The 17,836-nt window shown below is 39.9% G+C and overlaps 1 protein-coding gene across 7 annotated transcripts in view; it reads right to left on the bottom strand.

Moving 5' to 3' along the window:
• Nucleotides 1–17,836, bottom strand: part of phf14 (PHD finger protein 14) — a 68,814-nt gene that overhangs the window by 45,235 nt on the left and 5,743 nt on the right. For all 7 annotated transcript variants that reach the window (XR_012964088.1, XM_076157246.1, XM_076157245.1 and 4 more), the window contains exons 3-10: nucleotides 16,553–17,295; nucleotides 15,685–15,826; nucleotides 8,540–8,699; nucleotides 7,708–7,819; nucleotides 7,074–7,211; nucleotides 5,734–5,880; nucleotides 3,686–3,956; nucleotides 3,362–3,468 (exon numbers count right to left, since the gene is read on the bottom strand). Coding sequence is in view for 6 of the 7 variants with exons in the window: in XM_076157246.1 (XP_076013361.1) it covers nucleotides 3,362–3,468; nucleotides 3,686–3,956; nucleotides 5,734–5,880; nucleotides 7,074–7,211; nucleotides 7,708–7,819; nucleotides 8,540–8,699; nucleotides 15,685–15,826; nucleotides 16,553–17,295 (1,820 nt within the window). In the remaining variant the exon portion in view is untranslated. The remainder of the gene's footprint in view (nucleotides 1–3,361; nucleotides 3,469–3,685; nucleotides 3,957–5,733; nucleotides 5,881–7,073; nucleotides 7,212–7,707; nucleotides 7,820–8,539; nucleotides 8,700–15,684; nucleotides 15,827–16,552; nucleotides 17,296–17,836) is intronic.

Consider the following 17,836-nt stretch of genomic DNA (forward strand, 5'->3'; position numbering starts at 1 on the left):
GATACACAGGCTATAGTTTACACTTAAAATCAAAAGCATACAAGCATAACAATAAGAACATCTCTGTACATGAAGTTTGAAGTATAGAGTGGCTTTTTAGGCTGTAAGCCCAAAAAGCTCACTTTTCTGCACTAGTGGCCTATGAAGTCGTATTTACGCCATTATTGACTTGCACTGTGAGATCAGAGTTCACAATATACAAAATGTGTCAAGATGTGACACAGTTTTAGGCTTTTTAGTGTGCTACTGATTTAAAATAGCACATTCTCTGCCACACATTATAGCAAATAATGTTTTCATCTGCCCGACAACTGTGCGCAATACTGGCTAAATGCAAGCTTTTAGCCAGCTGTGCAACTTGTTTTCTAGTTGGCATTCATTTAATCTGCTCACTCGTGCACTCGTGTGTAAAAAAAAACAAATCAGCCTGATTAGCCATCTATGCCACTGTTGATCTTCGAGCGGTCCTGAGCCGCATGTGGGTTGCCAAGCTTTAAATTACATCGAACTTAGCAGATAATAGTTCAAAATAATGTAGACAATACATGTGACAAAACCAATAGTGGATACTATAGCCATGTTGACATAGTTTTGAGTTTCTGCTTGAACTCGGACCCGTTGGAGGCTGCACTGGTTGGTGTGCAGGAAATAAGACCCACTTATGGAGGAGGCTTCTGCTCCTACCCGCAAAGAGAGAACAAGGAGCGGAATTTGTCGTACTTATATCTATTACAGTGTTTGAAGCACCAGGCAGTGTGGGCAGAGCTGACGGTTACCCACTTTTTCAAGATTTCACTACGACATGAGTTTCAAGATAAGGAAATAACCCTTCACAAAATGTGATGCAACAGGTTATGCATGTAGCACTGAACCAATTAGGAAACCACGGGCCCAGAGTTCAGATATATGGATGTAACTGTCCTGTATAAAAATCATTTACAAAAACCATTTGGCCACATTTCTGTAGGTTGGCTCCTCCAAGACCACTACCTGCCGGCTTGATCCTCTCCCTGCTAAAATTGTAAAGGATCTATGCCTCTCTGCTTAATATTAAAAATAAGTCACTCTCCATGGGGGTTGTGCCTGCTGCTTTTAAAACAGCTGTTATTAAACCTCTGTTTAACCTCCTCTAGACCCAGACATTGATGATAATTACAGACCAATTTCTAATCTTCCTTTCCTCTACAAATTGAGCATCTAGTAACGGCAAAGCTTATGGACTACCTACATCAAATAATTTGATGATTCTAGTGCTATTTCGGTTCTAATTCTACTCGATTTAAGTCCAGCCTTTGACACTGTGGATTACTATACTACTTGATCATCTTGAAAATCACATTAACAATATTGCAATGTCTCAAAAGGCTTTACAGGCCTACATCAGTAGTCCAGTCTTGAAGTTACAAATACACAAATAAGTGTTTCAGCATGTGATATTGGACTTTACAAATAAAATAGACTTTACTTGAGTCTGAGTTTGTCCAACAAAGAAGAGGATAGGTCAACAGAAAAGCGTTGTCAAGTCATATTTATTTCTATAGCCTAATATCACGTGCAATATCTCAAAGGGCTTTGTCTGATATTCCAGGTATTGCGCCCCCCATCCACATTAGGGTGGCAGCATGAAATTTCCCATATTGCAGGTTAAGTGATCATTTCCCTAAACCATAAACACAAAAACCAGCAACTCTCTGTCCAAGTCAATTTAACGCCAATTCTTTCTCTTCTTGTTGTTTTACTTCTGATTCAGACCAAAACAAAACCACATTTAAAACAAATAACATATCGAGATGAGATTCTGCAACCAGTGGCTATCCCATATCTCCACAGTCTGGGACCGTACTCCATCCTCCAAGATGACAATGCTCACCCCCACAGAGCGGGGTTTATCAGAGACTGGTTGAGGAGTGGAATGCCATCCCACAGCAGTGTGTGACTAGGCTGGTGACCAGCATGGGAGGAGGTGCCACGCTGTTGTGGCTGTGTATGGTTTTTCCACAAGCTACTTTGGCTCCTGACTGTTTGTTAAATGAATAAATTGTAAAATTGCCAACATGTCTTGTTTCTTCCTTGTTACTGATAGACTTCAATCATCCAATCCACCAAACAAGAGTCAATAGCGGGTCAATAGCAACAGGACAATAAGCTGTTTGGCATTGGCAGAGAAGATTTGGCAAATTTTTCATGAGCGCAACCCTCATACTCAGCTGTGCTGCTCATCCCACAAATGCATATACCTAACAAATGGGAAAAGAGGACTAAACAGGCTTTCCAACGGTATAAAATGTATTGCCAAGAAGCATTGTTACAACAGAGAAATAATCTACCAAAGACACATTTCCTGACTTTTTGTTCGATGTTTATATTCATGATATATTTTAGTTGGCAAACAGCCTAAAAAAACTACTCTAAAGAAATCTATGCACATAACTGTATTTTGCAATGTACTGGATGACGTGTCATTTGAACACGTACTGAATATGTTTTCATCTTTCTTATTAGAGAGATTGTGTGTAATTACAGATATACCGCTACTGTATCAGTCCAGTCTAGAGTTTTAATTTTATTCCTCTACCATCATTCTCTTCAAGGCGAAATCCATGCAAAAGCAACTCAAGCAGTACAATTAGCTACACACACTCCATTAATAATGCTTAACACACATGGCAGTGGACTGAATGCACCATTAACTTTTCTGATTTTTACCCTGTGGTTTTATTTCCTTTCCCCATTCTGACAGATGGAACAGCAGCCTCTTGGCAGAGGTCACATATTTCAGGAGAAACGAGAGAAAGGGAGGGTATTTTTTCCTTCAGTTTTCAGCACATTTGACAAAGACTGTGGTCAATCAATTTCAGAGGTCAAGCTCAACATTTGTTAAAAAAAATAGAGGCAAGGATGCTTAAACTATAAACTACTATGATGATAGGCCAAATATAGAAATTAACATTGAGAGGCAGAAGTAATCCAACTTGTAAGTAAGTAATCCAATGTAATATTTGCACCAGTACATATACAATGACTCAGATACCTTTTCAGGCCCATAGCAGCAAGGCTTTCTAACACAGACCAAGCTCTCTGCTCTCATTGTCGAGGAGAAACATTGGAAAGAATGATTCACTCTGCACATATTCTGCCAGATCTGCAATAGGAGCTGCAGGTGAGTGAGCAGGCAATTAAAAAATACATTTGTTTCAGTAAAAAAAAAATCTATCTTTAATCATATTATTGATGATGGACAAAGTTTGCAAAGTTGATAAAATATGAAATAAATAAATAAATAAAGAGCTGGTTAAAAACATCATGGAATGTTCATGAAGTTGTTGACCAATATTACATGAATATTCATTCTGCTACTTACCTTGTTGTACTCCACGTGCAGTTTTTCCTGCTCGCTCTCTAGCTTGTCTTTTAAGTTCTTCTGTTCAGAGATGTTGTCTTGGATCTGGATCATTCGCATGTTTCTCTCTGAATATCAATAGGACAAAAATCAATAGTGTGATCCGAATCTATATGCAAAAAAAGGCATGAGAAAGGGTACTGATGCTACTCATTAAACTATTATATATAGTATATATAAAATATAAACTATTTGTGCTTTGCATAAAATTGCAGAATTGAGATTTTAAACTCAACTCCACTTTGAGTAATTCCCTATTAATTTCACCAAAAGCCATATTCTTACCCAAATAGTAATTGACAAAGTCTGCTGTGAGGGCAGGTTGCTTGTGTTTCCTCCGTCCATCCATGCTGGTGTTGGTGTCAGAAGTGTCAACTGGGAAAATGTCTGTGCTGATACCCATCAACTCTGCTTTCCTCATCAGCTTCCTGATGGCCGAGGCACTAGATGTCAAAGGTCGGGGCAGCTTTTCCCGGGGAACCCATGCCTGAGGCCTAGTGTTCCTGGACAACTCTGCTTTTGTTCTGTACTGCTGTAGTCGAGTAGTAATACGGGCCTACAGGTAGAACGAACACACACAAAAACATGTTAATATAAAAGCAGGAACTATTCACTTCAAGCATGTGTATTTTTCCATTGGTGATACTAGTGCCAGGAGAATTATAGAGTTATTTGCAGCAAAACATTTGGTCATAAAAAATGCTACATGAGCACAGAAAAATACTGATGGGTGCATGCAAGTTACATGTTCTCAAATAGAATGATATACTGCAGTGTTTTCAACCTTTTTTGAGCCAAGGCACATTTTTAACATTAAAAAAATTCCTGAGTCACACCACCAACCAAAAGTGTTACAAAATGACACAAAACTTGCGCGCTTTGAAATTTGGGCTGCGATCTGCCGGTCTGTATCGCTGGCCGGATCGACGGATCGATTAGCCATAACATAAAAAATCACCTGCCTAATATTATGTACAGTCAGGTCCATAAATGTTTGGACATTGACACAATTTTCACAATTTTGGCTCTGTACACCACCACAATTGACTTAAAATGAAACAACCAAGATGTGCTTTAGGTGCAGACTTTCAGCTTCCATAGTTCCATGGCCAGATGTGTGTTATTCCCTTCATTCGCAAGGAGCCAATAAAAGGTCTAGAGTTCATTTCATGTGTGTTTTTTGCATTTGGAATCTGTTGCCCTCAACTCTCAATATGAGGTCACTATCAGTGAAGCAAGCCATCATTAGGCTGAAAAATCAAAACAAACCCATCAGAGAGACAGCATTAGGCGTTGCCAAATCAACTGTTTGGTACATTCTTAAAAAGGAAGAACGCACTGGTGAGCTCAGCAACGCCAAAACACCGGGAAGACCACGGCAAACAACCGTGGTGAAGAATTATTTCCCTGGTGAAGAGAAAAACCTCTTCACAACAGTTGGCCAGATCAAGAACACTCTCCATGAGGTAGGCCTATCGGTGTCAAAGTTATGCTGCAGTAGGCCTAGACTGCTGGGGGACTTCCCATGATGAACTGCATCCCACTAACTGTACTTCTTCCCCGGAATTGAATTGAATTGAAAGTCAACAATCAAGAGAAGACTTCCCCAGAGTGAATACAGAGGGTTCACCACAAGATGTAAACCATTGGTGAGCTTCAAAACAGGAGGACCAGATTAGAGTTTGCCAAAAAACATCTTAAAAAGCCTGTACAGTTCTGGAAAAACTTGTACCAGAATGATGGGAAGAGAAGAGTATGGAAAGGGGAAAGGAACTGCTCATAAAAGCAAAGCATACCACTTCATCTGTGAAGAATGGTGGTGGTAGTGTTATGGCGTGGGCATACTGTATATGGCTGCCAATGGAACTGGTTCCCTTGTATTTATTGATGATGTGACTGCTGACAAAAGCAACAGGATGAATTCTGAAGTGTTTGGGCTGGGGGCTGGCAGAGCATCAACAGGGACGAAACCCAGCCTCTGGTGATGTCTAAGTCAGTGGTTCCCAGGGTCGTTCTGCAGGGTCGCCCTTTTGTTGATAACAAAATTTTCACAATTTGTCCCTTATCAAAGTCACTCAGATCCTCACGCTTGCCAGTTTGTCCTGCTTCCAACTTCATTAACTGATTCTTTACTTGCTGACTAATATATCCCACCCCTTGACGAGATGATCAATGTTATTCACTTCACCTGTCAGTGTTTAATATTTTGGTTAACCTGCATTTATTTCCTGGATCGCTTTAAATTATGTATGTATATACTGAGTTTACAGTATATGTATATACAGTATCCGATGTGAATGAAATAGGAATTAATAAGGAATGTTGCACATTACCTGAGCTTCAGGAGTAAGCTGTTTCTCTCTCTCTTGAAGGGAGACCTTACAGTAAGACTGAAGGGCCAGATAATTTTTTCTTTTCCACTTTCTGTCAAAGCGGTCTGCATGCTGTTTGCAGTATGCAAAAAATGGATCAGCAATATCCTGAGGGAACACAAATACACATCTATGCATGACACAGGACAATACTTGAAAAAGAACATGGACAAGACATGAGAAAGACTAAAAAGATCAGAGACACTGCAGCTGGTGGGTTACAGGAAATCATTTAAAGTTCTTTTCATCAATGTGAGATAAGTGATAAGTGACATAAGTGCATAATACTGTATGAACTACACTTCAGTGATTTAAAGACCTTTTTGTTAAAAGTTGGACATTTCACAACACAAAGTCACTTCGTAAAGCCGTTTAAATTTCTATCCAATCAAATTCACAGACATCCCCTTTTGTCACAAAACGATTATAAGCCAATCAGCTGTCAGTCCAACAAATGACGCTGCTGTCAATTTTGGTTACACCGTAACATTCGGCTAGCAAATGCACGTCGGATTTGACGATGACCGCACCGAAAATAGTCCAAATATACTATTTTCATGAGGAATTAAAAAAGTGTATGAATGTGAATGACAAGTGTGTGCGTGTCTCATTTGCGGTGCGAACGCGTCTGTGGAGCGGCACTTCACCAAAGTCCATAGCAACTATTCCGGCTGCTAGCAGGGCGTCATGTAACGTTAGCGAATGTTTCTTGAATTTTCAGTGAAAGATGGGAGCCGGCTCCCGTCCGAGCAGTACAGTATGTGCTTCACTGCAAGAACATTCCAAAACTATTTTCATAGTACCACACTCTCTGCCATCTCACTAACATCAGAACAGACTGAATGCATGTTACATGACATGGGACCTACCCATAACCATGGGAATTCCCTGAATTACAGGGTATGTAAAGGGAAATTGTGACAGTGATATGTGGACAAACAAATGTGAAATATGACTTATCATATTTCACATTTGTTTTGTCCACACTATACTTATATAGTATTGGTAAAATAAGTAACTAATATAAAAAATAATAACATGAATTTATTAGTGTGAGCTTGAAAAAAAAAGATGTATACAGAAAAAAACGTGCTCATGTTGCTGAATTGAAGTGCATTTTGACAAAATGTGTTAAAATCGACATTTTGTAAATGTTCACACAAAAGACGCTTATTCAGCTGGTTTTGGTGGAGAATCAGCCATGGGGTAAGATGTTACTAATAATGTTAAACATGAGTAGCTCTCTGACACTTCTATCTTGTCAAAGTAGCTCGCAAAAAGGTTGGAGACCACTGTCCTACCTCCTCTGCTGCAGCCTCAGAGAGAAGACCCTCCCTCTGTGCACAGGTGACGTGGAAGAAGGAGCGGCACATTCCGGCATCGCAGCTAATGCACACACCGGTCCTGGCAAAGCGTGTATCTTCACAAAAACTGCACTCCTACAAATACAAAACAAAAAGGGGTCAAGTTGAAGCTGCAACAAGGACATAGGCACATAATTAGACTTGCCAAATTAAGTTGGCCTTACTGTATGAATGGGGCCACAGAGACTTGTGATAAGCAGGGAAAGACTATGAAGTTGTGCTGAATTAATGCTTGACAGATTCACAGTAGAGATGAAAATATTTTCCTTCAATCATCAGTCTGCACTTTACTTTGACACTACATCAAAGTTGGGATCATCCTGATTTAGATGAAGTATTGAGTCTTCTGTATTTCACCTCTGATAAGCCATAAATTAATAATCAGCAAAAATGGAATTGGAATTTAGTATAGTATTCATTGTTTAATCTTCTTTTCAGGATGGATAGCACATTGCCTAATTTAGTTGAAATGAGGGTCTAATTCAGGATGTTTACAACTCCAAAGACATATTATGCCTGATTCACAAAGAAACTTATACCCAGATTGCCTCATCATGTGAAAGGTACTTGCCTTGGACCCATATTTTGAATAATTCATCTCTGTGAGTGTCACTGGTCGTAGTTTATCAATGTCTCCAAATGCTACTCCAGGAACATAAAGCGCACAAACCACATGTACCCATCTGAAAGACAGTAATAAAAAAACGTATTATTGTTTGAAGCAGAGGACAATATACAATAATACAATATAATGCATATTTTTTTTTAAATTCAGCAGTTGGCCATTCACACTTGTTTTAAAAAAGGTGGCATTTTAAATATATTGATTTATATTTGATGATTCCAAGGAACACTAATAAGATAATAAGATACTGCAAATGCAAATGTTGCAGTAAGTTCCACATACAATTCACAAGAAATGGATTTGCAGATTTATGTAGCCCTATACTCTGGTTACACATTGCTATGACACAATTTCAAATGCAGACTTTAGGGGAACAGATTCCAAAGTCCAATATAAAGATATCCATCTCAAGCAAGCAAGCGCTTCACAGTTTAATTTGCTGTGTTTTTCATGCTCTAGTGAAGTAATAAATTTGGGTGCAGCCTTGCTGAGGAGCACTATCACTGATAACGTGGCTGAAGTCTCCACGCTTCACATAACACCCTTTTCTCTCACTCATTTTTCTTCCTCCATCCCATCTCTTCTCCTCCACTCTAGGTCTCTCTCTTAATCCAATCCTTTTTTCTGTCGTACTGAATATATGTAGAATTTAGATAACCTTTGGCTGCCTTCAGCATTTTGAAAAGCAAAGGTCATTAGGTTATTTGTTTTGGAAGATGTTCTACTCTAAACCTTAAATGGCAACTGACCAGTGGGCTCAAGTGCTGGTGCATCTCACCTCCCAGCATCAGTCTCTTTGAAGATTCCATCCTGGTTGGGGCAGAGTTCACAACTGGGAGCCACTCCATTCTTACATGCATCACAGAACCAAGGCTCTGTCGAATTTTCCGAGGCAGAGCTCATGATTGAGTCACTCTCACCATCAACACCATAGCATCCTGGAAACAAAGAAAATTAATGCAATGTAAAATTAGACTGCTAATAAAAGACAAACTCAGTCATCCTAGTTTCCATGTCACTAACTCTCCTTAATGTCAGTAACATAACCATTAATGTCTGTCACCACCATAAAAGAAACAGAAGCCAATGAACGGTTTATACCTCAGTGTAAATCAACCATGAAAACATACTAGTAAGCAAGGTAGCTCACAAATCTAACATCATGCTTCAGGGGGAGGCGCAGGAAAAACACTATTCCATAGTTATAACTAATATAAAGATGTGTTATTTTACTATATACTAAGGAGGTCATGTTTATACGTGTGTTTACCACACATATAATCGGCGTAACCCCAACCCATGTCTTTTGAACCATAGTCAGAGAATCACAATTCTACATATAATTTCTTCCATTCAGATTCTTTCCCAAAGAAGAACAAAATGAAGAACAAAGCTATAACTTTGTTTGGGGGCATTCCTTACTGTTTTGCAATAACTGGCTGGCGAAAAAAAAGGTTCGGTGGGAGTGGCTGATTCACCCAAATTGCTGTATATCAGAAATTGCTATATCTCATGAATTAATGAATTAATCAGTCTATTATTTTTAAAAACTTGATGCAATAACTGCTTAAGCAAAAAATGAAACATCGATCGACTGTTAAATTGAGCGTTGGGACAGAGCCATAATTGGGGAACGTTTGGGCCCTGGCACAGGTGTGCTGTGCTCTGTAGTTACAGCATGTATAGTATTTGCTGCTGTCAGAACCTGCTCTCTGCTCAACAGCATTTGCCTTGCATTTCTTAAAAGGTTAACACAGCTAGCATAGGCATTATGCTCATTTCATTAGATACATTGCGTTTCCACAACATAACTTTGTAAGGTCACATTCATAGTTAATCGTCTAGCAATACTAGATGTAATCATCAGACATAATTCAAAGTGGAAATATTTCTGTGCAGATTTACGTCCCAATCTGCCACAAGTTTTTTTATCACCAGAAATAACAGCACTCAGTAAGTACAAAGTTTCTATTATAATAGATAGCAAAAATAGCAAAAAGAAAGAACCCTGTACTGTTTTGAAAATGGAAGATTGTAGTAAAGACACTATCCATAATGAAAATCATTATTTCCTCAGCAATTGGCTAACACTACTGCCCTATTCTTCTTGGAGCTAATGTGGCGGACTTATGTTGCTCATGAAGCTTCAAAAAATTAAAATCAAAAGGGCGTCACCAATGTTGGTCATACACTAGATTCTACAAAACCAACAATTACACAGAAAACACAATGAGGACATGTCATGACACAACAGCACCTAGATGGCCACTGAAGTGAAAACTTCAAACAAGCCTCAACAGAATATTCTAATAATACTGTACATGATAGGAACATATAACATAACAACAAATAATATTTTCCTTGCTTTGACGCCATAAATGTTAGAAATATGTAAAAACTCTTCGCATGCTCTTGAGTCAGCATCATCTACAATAGTTTGTCCTATCTGTCTTTAGTGCCCCATACGTGGTCCATGTGCTCTTATTGAAAAGTCTCATGGAACTAATAAGCCTTATTTTTCATTGAGGTTGGTGTAGCTTTTGAAAGAAGAAATATGAGGGGAGGGAGGGGTTTGCTATGTTAAGCAATCACTTATTCAATTAATTAGTCTATCCGTGGATGGGTAACCTGGGGCCTTGGTTATAACCGTTGTGTTCATGCAAAATGGGGCTTGAAACCTGTGTATGGCACTCACTACGCAGAAATGTGGATACTGCGGAATGACTGAGGATAATCACTAACACAGAACCTCTATGATGGAAGAAACGACAGCAACAGGGTAAATGTATGCGTGTTTATGTCCGAATGTCATAGCAGTTGACAAAACGCTTACTCTCAAACAAGTCTTGTCCATAGCTGATCCATTCATGGTTCAAATGACTAATTCCTGGCAAATAATTAAAATTCAAAAGGAGCAAATTTGTTATTGGATGATACAATTTCTCTGCTGATCAGAGATTGTGTTCAGCACAGAGCTGCTTAAAATGCTGCCACATTTTTTTATTAAGCACAATCCTAAACCTCATTCACTGCTCTGGGAGTTGCTGAAAGCATTCCTTAGAGGTCAAATGATCTCTTATTCCTCGTACCATTTGTTTGCTTTTTGTTTTCATTGAAGAAAATATTTACATGAAACAGCGCAAACAATTATAGGACATTTTGGAGATAATTTTTTAAACTGAAAGAGGGGGAAAAGGAGAGAGAGAGAGAGAGAGAGAGAGAGAGAGAGAGAGAGAGAGAGAGAGAGAGAGAGAGAGAGAGAGAAGAGAGAGAGAGAGAGAGAGATAGCAAATTTCGAACCGCGCACCCCCCCTCAACAGAAGTGTTGCGCAGCGCAAATTGCGAAGGCATTATACATTGTATGTCGCAAGTACAAGGACAGTTACACAGTTTGGGCATGGGTTACACAGTATTTTGGTTTAACTTAACTTATTTTTAACATTTAATTTATGGCTGAATTAACACTATCGACAGAATGCACAAACTTTTGATTACAAGGACAATAAAAAACAGGGTGCGTGGTCTAAAATAGCTGGTGTCCTTGATACAAAAACATTTATTTTTCTGGAAAATAAATCCACATTGCAATCTGAAAGAGAGAGCAGGGAAGAGCAGACTGCATTTAGAGCAATACTTAATTTGAGAGAAAGAATGATTTGCATGACCTCAAAATAGACTGAGCACCTACTGTATATGGGTGGAGGAGTATGCATTTATGTAAACAAATCATGGTGCACGGACTCTGCCGTTGTGGATACCTATTGTTCTGCTGTAGTAGATCCCTTCTACCTGAGTTTACCTGCATTGTTGCTGCTGTGGTTTATGTCCCTCCAGATGATAATGCATAAGTGGCCATGAAAGAACTTTATGCTGCCATTAACAAACTGCAGACCATGGATCCAGGTGGGGCCTTTATTGTCGCTGGGGACTTCAACCACTGCACTCTACAGCCTGTTCTTCCAAAGTTTCACCAGAACATCTCCTGCACCACAAGAGGACAAAGAACTTTGGACCACGTTTACACCAGCGTGGCTGAGGCATACAAAGCCACACCCCAAGTACTCCCTCATCATTAAACAGGTAACCCACAACATGGACCATCAAGATCTGGTCCGAGGGTGCTGACTCTATTCTACAGCAGCAATTCCAACAAACAGATTGGAATGTGTTCTCCGCTCAGGCCACCACAGACTCTCTGATCAACATTGACATGCTCACAAACTCTGTCCTGGATCATATCAACAGGTGTGTGGACAGAGTGACATCACTCAAAACAATAAAAATTTTCCCCAACTAGAAGCCCTGGATGAACAGAGAGGTTTGCCTTCTCCTCAAAGCCAGAGATGTAGCCTTCAGGTCTGGAGACCGGGAGGCCTACAGCTCAGCTAGGACCAACCTGAGGAGGGGTATCTCACAGGCCAAACATTGCTACAAACACACTCTCCATCTCAGAGGTCTGTTCCATCCTGAGCAAGGTGAACACCCGGAAGGCAGCTGGCCTGGGAAGGCAGCTGGCCTGGGAAGGCAGCGGCCCCGATGGAATACCTGGGCACGTGCTCAAAGCCTGTGCAGAGCAGCTGGCCGGGGTCCCTGGCCCAAGCAGTTGTTCCCACTACCTTGAAGACCGCCACCATCGTACCAGTGCCGAAGCACTCCACCGCTACGGCACTTAATGACTTCCGTCCTGTTGCCCTCACCCCCATCATCGCCAAGTGCTTCGAGAGGCTGGTCCTCTCACACTTGAAACCATGCCTACCTGCTACTTTGGACCACAGCTCACTAGTTTGCCTATCGCCACAACAGGTCAACTGAGAACGCCATCTCGGCAGCACTTCACTCCACATTGAAACACCTGGACATCCCGAACTGTTACGCCAGAATGCTGTTCATTGACTTCAGCTCAGCATGCAATACTGTGATCCCTTCCAAGTTGATCTCCAAACTCAGCCAGCTTGGTATCAACACATCCCTCTGCAACTGTACTCTGGACTATCTAACCAACAGACCCAAGTTTGTCAAGACAGATAACCTCTCCTCCTCCACTATCTAGAATAGTGATTGTGGTATTATTGTATAGACATGCAAATAGAAAATGGAGGTAAGGAAGGTGGGTATTTTAGTCCGTGGGAAGAAAAAGAAAAGTGATGAGCAATTCATCAGAGTGATCAAGCCATCAGTTATTCCGACAGCACATTGGTGCCACACATTTTCAACTTGGAAGCACTTTCATAGTAATAATCTATACCCTTCATCATGCCCAATAAATATATTAGTGACTAATAATGTTTACTCTATAGTGCATAGTGTTTGTGTGTGTGATGTGTAAGGGGGAACAGATTTCAAGTTGCATGTGATAAACAATGTGAATTGAATCTGACCTGACAAAATAAAGTATCTTAAATCTATAAGCAAGGGGAGGGGGTCGGGATACACTTATGAGATTGAATCAAAAATGTTTAGTGCTGCCTTTACCCCTGTCAACTGTCTCCTACTATTGAAGAAGTTGAGCTGCATAACATTCCGCACGTCAAGCATACTGAAAATAAAGCACTCGGTGAACATCTGCTGGTAAGCCTGCTTAAACAAAATTTAATAATGAAAACTGAAACCTGCAAAATGTGACTAATATTAGCTGTGGTTTCCATTTAGAAAAATGCTAACTAAATTATATGACTTTACCTCCTCTGGCCACCTCAATCACTAACAGGGATGGAGTGGAGTTTGCATGTTCTCCCCTGGTCTGCGTGGGTTCTCTCCAGGTACTCCGGCTTACTCCCACAGTCCAAAGACATGCAGGTTAATTTCGGTGACAAATTGTCCGTAGGTGTGAATGTGAGAGTGAGTGTTATGTGTCTATGTGTGCCTTGTGATGGACTGGCGACCTGTCCAGGGTGTTGACAGCTGGGATTGGCTCCAGCGACCCTGTGACCCACTAGAGTAGTGGATGAGCTAGTGCGTCACAGGGAATGGATGGTCGCAGCATATACAGCCACACATAACAGAGGTTTTTCAGAGGCACACAAACTAAGTCAAAATCTCTAGTAAGCGATCTCTCTAATAACTGGACAGTTCAGTTTTCCTGTCTTTGTGTTTGATGCTTTTTCAGAAGTCTATTATACAAAAGGCATACATGCGTTCATGTGGCTTAAATAACAATACATTACAGATTTAATTTATAATACTACATTGCCCGACATGGTTTGCAATCGCAATTATAAATTGTTCATGCTATTAAAAATGTTTAAAATCTTGTTACACAGTGGTTGCCCAATATGAAATCCACAATTTGACATCATGGGTAAAGTATGTCTTACTTGTGCTTCATTATTTCTTTATCACAGTATTCATGATGATTTTTTCCTTGAAAATAAAAGTAATGGCTCGGAAAACAATAAAAAGAAAACAAATTTATTAAAAGAAGGTTGAATCGGAATTTGATTTAACACTGAGGGAAATGTCCTTTTTTAAGATTTTAATTGAAATTATGTTGATTCAGCTTTTATTGAAATTCTTTCTACTGCTATCTTTGAAGGTAAAATGTTTACCATTGGTTGCATTTATAAACTGTCAGATGTAAATATTAATTAACACAACAGATTTTATATTCTTTTCTCAAACTATGCATATCATCGTATCCCTAATTAACCAAGCAACTATTACCTCTTCCTCTGATCTGACTTCACAATTTCCATGACACTAAATACCAGAATCAAAAAACATGATAGCTAGCTAGCTAGATAGATGGACTTTATTTATCCCAAACTGGGAAATTATTCATTAAATCAAGTGCCGAATGTTTAACAATAGAATTATAATCCATTTTCAGTTGCTTAGGGAAGCTTCAAGTGATGAGTGATGTCTCATTTGTTACCTTGCCGCTAGATTATTGTGACTCAATATCAGGCTTCCCTAATAATTCTCTAAAGACTCTCCAGTTGGTCCAAAATGCACGTGTACGTGTGTTGACAAAAAACAGAATAGAACTCCTCCAGCACACTTGGCCTGAGCTCAAAGCTCTAAATAGTGCAGTGTTGAGGAATGTATTTTCTGCTTGTTTTATACTTATAACTCTATTAACACATCAGAGATACGAAAAACAGATACAACTCCATGAGTTGAATGTCGAGATTTATCGTTCTAAATGAAAATACAAAGGTTGTGTCAGCAAAAGATCATGAAATTATTAAACTTTTATATCTATAATCCTCCACAGGAGTCATAAAAGTCACTAAAGGATGCAGAAAAACCCCAACAATTTCCTCTTGTTGAAATTGGTAGCAAATTTGAACCATGCGTTTCACTGGGAAGCAATATAAACCCCATTATAAAACCCTGATGATGGATGGATCAAACTGATGGGTAGCTCTGATCAGTGTGGTATGGATTATAGTTGAAGGACTATTCAAGCTTCAAAATTACAGTGAGTGTGCAAATTTATTCCATATTTTAGGGGCGTTATGGCTGAGAGAATGTCATAACTCCATGTCAAAGTTTAAAGGGCAGTTCTGTTTGCAATTTTTTGTCCAGTGGCTGTACAGGCATGTGTGTGTAGTGCTAAGCTAAACGCTACTTGGTGTGCTTGGGGAGGTTGCTAACTACTTTGTTGTAGTGAAATAAGTTGTTCAAACACTTTTATAAAGCATTTAATGGCTGTTGTATGGATATTGGTGGGTTTGTTGACATAATATTTGTACAAAGAGGTATAAACTCGTATTTATTACAGGAAAACCCAATGGTTTCCCCCCCTAGACTCAGAGCCAAACAGGAGCATCCACCATAGGTGGTGCTAGAGACGCATCAGGTCAATGTACATAAAACTCATGTGGGAGGCATCGCATGTACTGGTTATGTCCGCTTACAGTAAATGTAGTCCTACTGAACCACACACATACAGTAATATATCAGTGGAACCCTGCAGCTTACCCTCGTGGACAGTTACCCCACAGTTGTCACACTGGATGATCTCATCTGCATCCTCGCTATTGTCTCCCAAACAAACACAGCAGATGAGAATGTGCTCCATTCGCTGAGAGGTCCAGCTCTGTATTCGGTCCAGCGATGAATCCTGGGGAACCAAGAAGCAAAATCACAGTTACACCACTTTCACTCCCCAACACACACACCTTTTAATATCTTAGATCCAGTTACTTACACTAAGCCAATATACAACAACAGTAATTACGTTCAATTACTACAACGCCAACTAGCTGGCATTATTGTTAGCTAAAGTTGGTTCTAGCAAGCAAACCAACTTGAATGAAGTGGTGAGGACAGAGGATCATAGAAACTTCAACCACTTTCCAACTGTGATTTTGACTGGTTCATAACACATCATAATGTGAGAGCACTGCTACTGAGAATTAATCAACACTGTAATACTGCAATCATACACCACCCCTACATTTCAGGTTGTCATCATCTTGTTAAGCATCAATGTTAATTCAGCTATATGTTGAGCTAAGTTGAGGTGACGTAAGTTTCTTTTTGCAGGGTTCCTACACTGCATATGTATGTGTTCTGTTGGTAATTAACACCAACTTGCACTTTGACCCACTGCTTGTTACATCTCGGTGGTGGCAGGTAATGTACATGTGGCTTTATATATCATTCATCATCGAATAATCAATGCATTTCATTTAATTTCAGATGATTTTATATGATATCACCATACATGAATTGAAAACAGGACAAATACTGTACCCAATAGACAGAAGAAGTTTATTTAATTACCCTACAAGCAACAATACCAAGCCTGAATCCTGAAACCATGTGAGACTAGAGTTCCACTAACCTCATTGCCTTTTCCCTGCGACATGCTGTCATTGGTTAGCTCTTCATCAAAAGTGCTTGAGCTCCTCCCCTTTTTCTTGGGCATTTTGACCTCCTTCTCGCTATCACTACTACTGTTATTGTTGTTGTCTCCATCTTCCCTCTCATCTTCTTCACCATCATCCTCATCCTCATCATCTTCATCATCTTCATCGTTGTCATCGTCATCATCACTAGCGCTGCCAGCATGCTCTTCCTCTGTCCCTCCTTTCTGGGTGGTTACTTTGTTTTTCTTCTTCCCTGCTTTGGGCCTCCAGTCATTATCATCCTCACTGTCATAGTCATCCATCTCATTCAGGTCCTCCATAGTGGTAAAGTCCAACAGAGGGCGGTTTCTGCGGAAGTTCCATTTCTTGGGCTCAGCCTGAGATTCTTCTGTGTTCATGCTGCCAGATCCTGACATTGAGGAAGAGCCATTACCACTGTCGGTAGTTGTAGCAGGCTCAGAGGCTGAAATCTTTTTGCTTTTACGACGTCCCTTTGATGGGGTCACAGCAGGGAGGTCTTTGGTGGAACCGTCTGAGGATGGCACTTGTTTGGCCTTTCCTTCATCCTCAGTTAGGGTGTCGTCAGCAGCTAGGTCTTTGGTCTCTACCTCATCTATACAGTCTTCTGCAGAGCCAGTATTTTCTGACTCAATGTCAGAAGCGACAGCACTTGCAACAGACCCTTCCTCTTCGCTACCGTTTCCTGTGGCATCCGATCCTAGAGGGCGACAAACAATGGTGACAGCTTATGAGGCAACATTGAGAAGACTTGAAAGGTGGCAAATAAAAGGCCTGAAAAAATGCATGTGTGTAAAACGTCTTGGAAGTGCTACTAAAAACTGTCCTAAATTTAGATTTTCGGGCTCTTAAAGCTCTTGTAGACCCGCAGGATTAAAATGATTTTACTGGAATAAAACAGTGAGGTTGATCTTTGCAAAACCCCATGAATTATGTGTTGCCCCGAGTCATTTTAGAACAAGAGCTATGATTTATTAATCCAACACAATTTGAACATACAGGGAAATCTTTTTCCTGTTAATGTGTATTTCCTCATTTAAATACAAACAGACCTATGAGAATAAGCAATGATTGAAAAACACAACAGAAACTTGCAAACCTCATGAAAGTGGATTGGTTTTGGTGTATGGTTATGAGCAACTCAGTACAGAGAGTTAGTAAAGTGGTGCTGTTTGGACAGTGAGAACTGTAGATCCATCTTATTGTGGAGGGTTGCATCGATGCATTTTTACAGTTGAAAA

This window comes from Genypterus blacodes, unplaced genomic scaffold (assembly GCF_046128005.1).
Source record: "Genypterus blacodes isolate CSIRO-AG114 ecotype Tasmania unplaced genomic scaffold, CSIRO-AGI_Gbla_v1 ptg000072l_1, whole genome shotgun sequence".
Taxonomy (NCBI): Eukaryota; Metazoa; Chordata; class Actinopteri; order Ophidiiformes; family Ophidiidae; genus Genypterus; species Genypterus blacodes.